General features: G+C 55.7%; 1 protein-coding gene across 1 annotated transcript; it reads right to left on the reverse strand.

Moving 5' to 3' along the window:
- Positions 1-3,099: 3,099 nt before the first annotated feature.
- Positions 3,100-7,717, reverse strand: LOC108927020 (galactosylgalactosylxylosylprotein 3-beta-glucuronosyltransferase 2-like). Its single transcript, XM_029251303.1, has 4 exons — positions 6,034-7,717; positions 4,758-4,902; positions 3,947-4,095; positions 3,100-3,636 (listed from the first exon to the last, which is right to left on the reverse strand). The coding sequence occupies exons 1-4, from the start codon at positions 6,565-6,567 to the stop codon at positions 3,550-3,552; spliced, it is 915 nt and encodes a 304-aa protein (XP_029107136.1). The 5' UTR covers positions 6,568-7,717; the 3' UTR covers positions 3,100-3,549.
- Between the last annotated feature and the right edge of the window lie 2,999 nt (positions 7,718-10,716).

Raw genomic sequence — 10,716 nt, forward strand, 5'->3', positions numbered from 1 at the left:
GGCTCCATCCTGCACCAGAACCTCCACCAGCCTACTGTTGGTTCGACGGTGATGACCCTCCTCGTGGATGCAGCCGCCCCCACGCACCGGAACCCCTCCCACGGGCAACACTTCCACCTGGCCACTGTGGGGCAGCGGAGAGCTTTTGGTTCCTTTAGGGAGGTGGCGTTTGGGCTGTGCGACCACCCCACTGCTCTAGGGGCCGCTCTGGATCCTGGCTGGCGGAGCCTCGATCCATTTTCTTTCCAGTGCAATGGGAAGTGTGCGGGGTTCCGAGGCTCCGCCCCCACCGCGGTTTCCTGGACCTCACCGGAGACATGGGGATGGTGAGAGCTGCAGGACACTGAGACCCATGAGGTGGACGCTGACTGCAACAGTGTGGAGCTCAGTCCTGGGGGGCTGAACCCCCCAAAAGAAGACACAGAACATCACAGGGTGGGGGTGGGACAAGCAGAGCACTAACCCTCTCACTGGGGGTGGGGGTCGGGGTTGCAGAGAATGCTGAGAAGGCATGTCCAGGAGGCACATTTGTCACGGTGTCTTTTTACAGCCACTATTGGGAGCAACTGGCAGCTCTTACCAGCACTGCGCGTGCACACACACACACACACACACACACACACACACACACACAGTAATTCCAGCAGGATTGCAGTGCTGTGCTCTCATTACATGTGATATCCCATCAACCATCTGCCCTAAGCACCTCTCGTCTCCAGCAGCTATTTTGTGTGTGTGTGTGTGTGTGTGTGAGAGTGGGAGACCTATCCCTCCCCGCTCTTGCTGCTACCCAGCAGAGTTATTAAAGTCCTTCACCACTGAGCTCCTTCTGCTCACTCGCTTCCTCGCCCTCTCTGTTCATAATTATGTTGCTGCAATCCAAATGATTAATATGCAAATGAGCTCTGGGCAAAACAACGAGCATCTGCTACCGCAGCGAGCGATGAAGGACGGAAGCGCGGGGGAAGTGCATGGTTGTGCTCCTGCTCCTGCTCCTGCTCCTCATCCCGCAGCATCCGGGGCCTGAAGCTCTCGCTCTGCAGCGGTTAGAACTGCTACCTTGTCCTTTACGGACAGGGTTCACATCCCACCTCCCTTTGTAATACCCCGATGGAGGTACTTACTCTAAAGCGATGGTAAAAATGACCTTGTATAAATGGGTAAATCAGTGTAAGTAGCAGTGTACACTGGAGGCTGCTTTGCAGAAAGTGTCAGAAAAATTAATGAATTGATTTCTTGGTGAATCTGTTGTCTTTGTGTAGCGGCTGCATAAAACATCGATCCCAAAAACCTCTTGGGGTCCAAGTGCCCCCCCGCCCCACCACCCGGGCATTCTAGATTAACTGGAGCTGTACGATAACTTGATTTCCCAGTTCACCAAGGTACGTCTCATCCATCACGGCAGTTGGTCGTCATCTTCAGTCAGCTTGGGGTCACGGTCACGTTCACGTGGCACGGTCATATTTATCATTTAATGTGAACTGACGCAGAGGTGAGAGGAAGGGCCGTGACCACGCAGGCGTGTGCTGCCTGACACGCGTGTTCGCCGTGGTCCACCGGGAAGCTCACCTACCTGCTCTCTGGGTACTCGTGTCGGACCCTGAAGACCTGCCCTCGGGGGGCAGATGACGCACGAGACCTGGCTCCGTCCCCGTCTCCTGCCACGTTCAGCGGAGACGTGCAGAACTGGCGGAATGCAACCAAACTCGTAGTGGCTGTCGCGTCGGGGAAGAGCTCACGAATTAGGCCTGACCTCAGCGGGGGCAGCTCCGAGTGGAGTAACTTCACACACGGCGACGGGGAGCGCAGTGGAGGGAGTGACACACACACTCACGCTCTACCAGAGTATCATTCTCCCACTGACACTCTGTGTTTCAGCCATCGGTCCCCCAGGGGAGCCCCAGGCTGATGGGCGAGTCCTCCAGCAGGGGGCGCAATGATGAGGAAGGAACACACACCTCGGGCTCCCATGCATGTGACTCCAGTAGATGATTGTCCCCAGGGACCAATTAAACAAAGTGACTGGGGTGTTGAGTGCTGAGCCACACACACACAGGCACTCATTGGTTTCTCTCCCCTTGTCTGCCGGAGGGGAACAAGAGCACACCCCCCTTCCTGAATCCCATCTATCCGGATCCTTCTGTCCCAGAACCACAATGATCCCCCAGTAACACTATAAACCACCTGAACACACCTCACACTTAACTCTTCGTAGTTAAAGACCACAACACGCTGAACACAGGAGCGTCACAGAGCTAAACACCGGTGGGCCGTTGCCATGGAGACCAGCAGGAGGAGCACCGTCCTGCACAGCCACTGCTGGCAGACTGACAGTGGAACTGGACTAATGAGGAGCAGAGACCACTGATGCTGAGCGCAGTGATGCTGAGCACAGTGTTACTAAGTGGAGTGGTGCTGACTGCAGTGGCGCCATCGTGCTCAGATCAGACACACACACACACACATAGGCCCCAGGGGACCGAGTCTGGCCACGTTACACAATGGAACGGTTATTAATTGTGTTGCTTGGGCCGTTGGTCTACAGCAGACAGAATTGTGCCTCTGTCCGTCCAGCTGAACAGACCCACTGGTGTGCGTGAGTGTCACTCGTGAACGTCCACAGTGTCCCTCTCTGTCCCCATCTGTCTCCACCAGTGAAAGCAGTTAATGTCCAGCGCAATCCAGAAAGGTCCCACCGCTCCCCTGAGCCTCTGAGCAACAAGGACCCCCCCCAGAGGAGCTCTACGAGGCCCACCGAGCAGTCGGACCCTGAGCACCCAGCTGTGAACGTGGAGGGAACCAGCTGTGATGGCGGCTCCTTCCTCCTTCAAGGGCAACAGCGCCCTCCGCTGGCCTGGAGGTCACACAGCAACTAATGACAGCGCTACAGTGACCAGCTGCTCCCTGTTTCCTTACATCCTCCTCGAGTTCATTAAAGAGTAGAGAAACCTGCAGCGGAAAAGGTGCTCATGACATCATCACATGACCTGTAGCATGATCAGATGAACCGTACGCAGCGCCACGAGTCCATTGCTCTTCTGCACTGCAGCGAGTGACTTGGGTTAGGAGCTCCATCCACACACACACACAGTGCTGCTACACCTCGGCTTTCAGGTTTGCTTCCAGATCAATGTTCTTGCTTCCACTATTCATGCAAAGAAACTGTGTGTGTGTGTGTGTGTGTGTTGGTATCACATAGCAAAACAGCCAGGAACTGAGTTGTTCTCCTTCTCTCATCAGTCCTTTAATGTAAATTGGTTTCTGTCCCTCTTCAGTTGGACCTTTGAGTTCATCTCTCCCCTTTGTTCCCTTGAATATGGAAAGTGCAGAGATGCACAGCGCTGCCACGAGGGGGGTGGACCCTGGGGCGGGCAGACTCCCAGACAGGATGCAGCTCCACCATGCTGCGGGGCGGGGGCCCCCGCCGGCCAGTCGGACTGCGGAACTGAGGCAGGACAGGGGGCGGATGGGCCGCATCCAGAAGCCTGTTTGTGCCGCGTCCCAGAACGCATGACTGCAGTGACCCCTCGGGCCCTGAGGCCCCACCTCTTACACCTCGATCAGAACTGTGTCCTGCCGGCGCTTCGGCTCATTGCCCAGGTTCACTTTCTCCGTGCGGGTGTGCCACACCAGGACCTGGTGAGAGGGGGGGGAGGGGAGGGCTGAGGGTGGGTTGTGAGACTCCGCGCCCCCCATTGCACTCAACACACCTCCAATGGGCAGCTGGTCTACGAAAGCCATACTGCACCCTGATGCATAATGAGCAGAGCTGCCACTGAGCATGATGGGAATGTGCTGAAAATGGGCGGAGCATAAAGGGAGTAGTTTGGGAAGGAGGGAGGGGCTATACGGCCCTGCGCTGGTGGAAATGCAGGACTTCTCGTCATGGAGGGATTAATAATAGTCCCAGTGCCAGTGGCAGGAGACGCGGAGGAGACACACTCACCTGGGTGCAGTTCCCTGCCTTGGGTTCGAGTTCCTCCACCCTGGTGATCTGCTTGAGAAAGTCGGACTCCTGCATCCCCGGCTGGGAGCCCCTGCGCTTGAAGACGGCTCTGGGATTGGCCAGGATTACCTGGAGGTTCACGGCGAAGCCTGGGGATGCGGTGCGGGAGGAAACCTGTCAAAGCTGCGCACACCTGAGGACAGGACCTGGCCACACCCCCTGCAGCCATGTACGGGGGGTACAACTGGCCACGCCCGTATAGCCCCAAAGACACACCTGACTGCATCCCTCTTCATGCGATGATGAAGCTATTCCCTTGTTTTCAGTGCTGCTTATTTCACTCTTGTTCATTTGTCCTACATTTGAACACAAGCAGATGCAGCTCTCCTGTGGGGTGCCTCCAAGAGCCTCGAGCGACTCGGTTTTTGAACCCACAGCGACGATCTTGCCAGCCATACAGAAATGTCTCAGCAGCGGTAAAGCGGGATGACAACATTACTGTATCTTTTCCAGTACTTTTCCAGTAAGACCACACCTCCACCCTCTGCACACTATCAGCAATCGATGGCAGCGTCAGTCCCACAGTCCCCGAAGCAGCTCGTGGCTGTAAAGAAGGGCTCAGGAAGGAGGGGCACAGAGCGCCATCGTGTGGCCTGATGGTGGGCAGCAGGGAGCTTAAAGAGAGCATTAAATTGCCTTCCTTTGGGCCCCCGCTCTCCCCCGTGCGAGTGTGTGCGTGAGATTCCGCGTGGGGAGCGGAGGAGCCCTGCGGTACAGCAAGCGGGCCACAGTCGGCCGAGCCGCCACTCACCTGCCATGTCGATGGCGAAGGGTCGGTCCGCCCTCCAGCCAGTGTACCAGCCCACCACTCTGCCCTTCTCCACCAGGGGGCGCTCGTACCGTCGCCCGCCCACCAGCCCCACGGGCCACACTGACACGCGCCGAGTGGACCGCATCTGTGGAGGGAAGCCAGGCTCGTGAAACGGACTCACACCGGGTGAGAGTCGGGTTCGAGTCAGGAGGAGTTCAAACGGCCAGCGACTGCGCTGATGCACTCAGTCACTGTGACTCAGCACAGAACCTCCCAAAAGACCACAAGCGCCAGAAAGTGAGCCCCATCAGACTGCGCTCACCAGAGACCACATCCCATACTGATTTACCAATACATGCAGCACAGGACCATTTTCACTGTATCACCCCAAGATGAGTACCTCGAGAAAGGAGCATACTGGATTTGAACCCGGGACCTTCAAGTGTGACACACGGACAAACTGTCACCGCTGCAGCACCCACTGCCTCGGTAATGTCACGACACAGCGGGCGGGAACCGAACCAGCACGGGCTGCTCGGAAGGCGGCTATGCTGCGCTGACCGCCGCGCGCCCAGTGGGTGCATGATAGGCGTGCTCTGCAGTGACACCTTCACCAGGACTGCCAGGAAGGTGTGAGGAGGTTGACAGGAGTCCCGCAGCCCCGAGATGTAGTGGAACAAGTTGACGTGTGTCCAGATGACCACAGAGAACCTCATTTCTGTCTGATCACAGCAACACCACCACTATGTCATCACTACATCACCGCTACATCTTTACCATATCATTACTGCATCACGTTACATCATCACTACATCACAGCTAAAACATAACAAGCGGCTCTGGAGCAACAGGCGCGCTGCGGTAAGACCCTGCCGCCTGTAGACGTCCTGAAGCGGATCTCATGTCCTCATGTCCCGTCCAGGTTTGCGGTTCGCTCCTTTCTTCACAAACACGCCCGGCCTAAAGGAGCTGCAAAGTGTCTACAGGCGTGAGGTTTGTGCGCTGGACTCCGGACACCGGTCGACCCATTAATATAGAGAGCTGCAATTTCTTACTGTGTCCGTTCAGGACAAATACCTCGGCGGAGGGCACTGAAGCAGGGAGGGGATCTGAACCCGGCACCTTCCACTGCAGCGCCACGACCGTAACCACTGCGCCACCTACCGCCGCCTAAAGCTCGCCCTCCTCTTACTGGAGCACCTGAAAGCTGCGAAACACTCCTCGGTGGGAGGCGTGACGTCACATCGGACAGGTGCGCCGAAGACAGGTGAGGTACCTCCTCGAAGAGCTCCAGGCTGTACGTGTTGTCGTCGTCGGCGAAGAAGACCACACCGCGGGTCCTCCGCGAGCGGTGCGCGCGCAGCCAGCCTAGCGCCGCGTTCCTCTGCTCGGTGGCGCGAGGCATGCCGCTGCGCTTGTACCTGCGCGGCGTGAGCGCGTGCAGGTGCGTGTGCAGCACGCCGGAGCGCGCCAGCAGGCGGGACACGAGCTCCGTGCGCGCGCCCGCGTCTTCCACCACGATCCAGTGGAAGTCGGGCACCTGGCGGAAGGTGTTGGACAGGCGCGTGAGCTCCGCCTTTTGCACGGCGCGCGTGTACGTGGGGGTGACGGCGTAGATGACCGGCAGGGCGGTCCGGTTGGCCGCGGTCCGAGCGGTGCGGCGGGAGCCCTGCGCGCCCCCCTCGCGGGGCGGCGGCACGTGCCGCGCGTCGCGTACGGACGTCCTCTTGGTGTCGATGTCGATCACGATGATGACGATCAGAGCCCAGGGCAGCAGGATGAAGAAGCGACTGTAGAAGAGAGACTTCATGGTGCGAAGCCGCGGGGTCCCTTCATCAATGTCCCTAAGGCTTATTATTTTCAATGATAATTTTAATATCCCGTTCGTATAATTTATTATCGTCCCTTCATCGGTGTCCCTTTATTTTTGTGCTCCCTTTATCAATATTGCGTCATTATCGTCCCTCCACCATCAACGACGTCGTTTTGTTCGGCGTCTCTTCATCCATCCATGGCGACTCTGCGCGCTTCGGACCCGCAGCATCAGCAGCAGCGCGAGGCTCTCGTCCCATCGCGCCCGATTCCACTGCGGTCGCTCTTTAATTCCTCGTGCCACTTTTCACCACTTGAGTGCTCGTGTCCCTCGCAGCTCCGTGCAAAGTTCTGTCGGGAGCGCGCACACCCTTATTAATGTGGCACGTGTGTCACTTGTTTGTGCGGCGAAGAAGCGGATCTCCGACTGTCTGCGGCAGCCGTGGACCGGGGGACCCCCACGCGCGATCTGCAGAGACACAGAGAGATGGAGAGAGAGGGGGGGGGCAGGGGAAGGGGGGCGGGGGGGCGCCTTTGGCTTTGTTGTGTAGCCTGTGTGGAAAACGTCCGTGTCCGCGGAGACCTGGAGGATCCAGCGGAGTCCTCTGTCGGCGTGGGGGGAGCGCATCCCCCGGACCGCTGCACGCGACGTCGCTTCTCATTGGAGACCTGGACCGCGCGGTTCACGTGGTCCTTTTTCAGATTATATTAGATTATATTATGTGGGACTGGGTTCGCGTGGAAATATAAGGGACACAGGTGGCAGGAAAAAGTCACTGTATTTTTTATTTAAAAATAATGGAAGTAACAGAAAAACTGAAATTGTCACATCACACAAAATACCATCTACTACACAGCAAACACACCGGGCGCATCATTATGAGTGATCGTTATTAATAATTCATACGCGGTTGTACAGATGCTTGTGCTTATGCAGCTGCTCTTTACAGAAGAAAGGATGACAGAGTGATATCATCCTCCTCCTCCTCCTCCTCTTCCTCATCATCATCCTCATCGTATCTGTGAAACGCCGTGATTAAGAGGGTCGGTGTGTAACTGTGTTCGCTGCAGTAACACACGTGACGTCACACACTGAGCTGCAGTGTTTTGTTGTAGGAAAGAAACCTCAGAGCGGCAGTGTGTGTGTGTGTGTGTGTGTGTGTGTGTGTGTGTGTGTGTGTGTGTGTGTGTGTGTGTGTCTGGGGGGGGGGTGCTCACTGAGAAGTGGTTCCTGCAGAGAACACACTGCAATATAAAGCATTAGCAGTTGAAATGAATGACAGCTCCACTGGAGTGAGCAATCAGAGAGACTCTGCTGTGGGCCTGCAGCGAGGCATTTTTACCGTGGTACGCTTCACACACCATGTTAAGCAAAGTTCCTCAAACAAAAGGAACTGGCCTGAATTCGCTGAGCTCATTTTTACTGCATTTATTTGCAGTTATTCATTGACTATGTACAGCTCAGAGTAAACAAAAGATCTTGAGACACACACACACACACACACACACACACACAACTTTATGGACACCGAGCTTGTGTGTGACACCGCCATGTTGCTGGTTCACATCCCTCGAGCGGCTCCCTCGGAGCACCGGCTGCGCTTGGCTGGATGGAACGAGCACGTGAGAGTAACGATAACGGTACTTAATAACTGTCATGGGTTCATGGTGCAGTGCGATGTGCTACAGTGTCTTGCCCTGCCCTGTCCTGTCCTGCCCTGTCCTGTCCTGCCCTGTTGTGTCCTGCCCTGTCCTGTTCTGTCCTGTCCTCCCCTGTCATGTCTTGCCCTGCCCTGTCCTGTCCTCCCCTGTCATGTCCTGTCCTGCCCTGTCCTGTCCTGCCCTGTTGTGTCCTGCCCTGTCCTGTTCTGTCCTGTCCTCCCCTGTCATGTCTTGCCCTGCCCTGTCCTGTCCTCCCCTGTCATGTCCTGTCCTGCCCTGTCCTGTCCTGCCCTGTTGTGTCCTGCCCTGTCCTGTTCTGTCCTGTCCTCCCCTGTCATGTCCTGTCCTGCCCTGCCCTGCCCTGCCCTGCCCTGCCCTGTTATATCCTGTCCTGTCCTGGATCGTCACAGCAGCGATGGCTCCAGGAGCACGGCATACTGTACTGCACCACAAAGAGGTGTGCGGTGCGGCACTCGTCCAGGAAATGGACTCTTCTGTCCTGCACACAAACTGCTGCCGCGTGTCTCTCAGAGTGTGTGTTGCGTTGCTCAGTCACATGGTCACACCTGGGCTGCTCTCTGGATCGGAATCCGTGAGCGAAACGGGCCCAATATTTCCCCAGTGATACACTGACCAAGTGCTTTTCTTCTGTCCAGGAAAAACGGCAGAAACTTGTTGCCAAGGTGCGAAATGAATTAATCTCTAAAGAAACTGGCCTCAGCAATCATCTCTGGACACACCGCGAGCCCTGAGAGCGCCGAGAGCACCGGACGCACGGCGGCCGATGCGAAAAAACGATGAGCAGTGCGATGTGAGCTCACAGGAGCCACGGCGACGTGATGACTACTCACCACATCCATACGTCGCTCATAGAAAGAAAAGCGCGTGAGGAGAGAAGGAGGCTGCGATCTGCCATGTGAACTGCCATTATTAGAGGCCGTAGGGGACATCGTGACGGACATCATATACAGGCTGCTCCTCGGGGCTTCCGCGCTTCGATTAGACCGATGGAGTGTCGGGAGTCGGCCGCTGCCATGGCAACACAGATGATGACCCCTGCAGTGGCCCTGCCCTCAGCCCCCAGCGCGCCACTCTAACTGCAGAATATTAAAATATGTGCCTCAAAGGCAGGATAAAATGAAACTGATTTCTGTCCACATTCTCCATCTCAGTGAACAAATACTGTACAGGGCACATTCCTGCGGAGCCATCCAAGTCAGAGCGAATCACTTGCGTCCCTTACCGGTAGACCGGGAAAAGTTCTCAGAGGGGTCGAACTTCCATCAAAAAGCCAAAGTGTAACCACAGAGACCATCTACTAAGCGGAATACCGCTGTATACTGATGTATAATGATGTATACCACTCTGCAGCACTGTATATCGATATGTACCACTGTATACTGATGTACAGTGATTTATAGCAATGTGTACTGCTCTATACTGCTGTATACTGATGCAGCTACTCTTGGTTAAGCTGGACAGCTTAGAACATCCTGTGCTCTTTCAAGCAATATTTTAGTGCTTTTCTTCTTGATAAACCCACAGAAATACAAACGCAGCCACTCGCTCACTGCTTGCCCACGTCAGGGTCCCAGCCGTCCAGAGCCTATCCTAGAGTGACCGGGGGCTAAGCTATTAGGGTACCCCCTAGATGGGATGGCAGTCCATTAAAGCTGACCAAACTCAGAGGAGCCACGCACACGCACACACGCACACGCGCACACGCACACACGCGCACACACACACACACACACACACACACACACACAGACTACAGGCAATTTAGTGTCACCAGTTACATTTACTGTGTTCATCTGTGCATTTAGCGGACGATTTTCGCCAAAGAGACATACACCTTCGAAAACAGTAGGGGGCAGCCTGTAGCACACATCCTGAAGTATACAGTGGTGTGGCAGAAATCGTCAGTCCCCCGCAGGGTCCGGGCGGAGATGTACCTAAAGCCGTCAACAACATCGATGGACTCTGCCAGAAAGGCTCCCCCGGCTACCGCCAACACGAAGGGGTCGGAGACGTGGGCCGTCGTGATCCTCCGGTCATCCCTCCATAATGTTTCCGCAGAGTAGAGGTGCACGGTGGTGCGGTCGGGTTGGCACTCTGCCTAGATGTCTTCAGGATCTCCCCGTAACCCTTCGGTCAGCCGCACTAGGTCGAAGAAAGAAAGTAAAATAAAATCCTGCCAGAAGGTAGAGCTTCGCCCCAAGAAAGCTGCGGTCCCGTGGCAACGTCCACTGTGCGCCCGCTGAAATCACGGGTGCTGCACCGGATCTTAGCCAAAAGGCCGAGATGCAATTAACTATTTTTAACAACTCATTTTATTTTTAGATGGGACTCTGGTGACAGAGAGCTGAACGGAGGACTAGCGGTACAGTGGAGAAGGCGGTACTACAACAGAGCTATCCTTTCCCATTTCCTAAGGCGAGAAAATGTCATTATAATTTAGCTCAGCTTTATTGAATAACTTTGT

This window comes from Scleropages formosus, chromosome 4 (genome assembly GCF_900964775.1).
Source record: "Scleropages formosus chromosome 4, fSclFor1.1, whole genome shotgun sequence".
NCBI lineage: Eukaryota > Metazoa > Chordata > Actinopteri > Osteoglossiformes > Osteoglossidae > Scleropages > Scleropages formosus.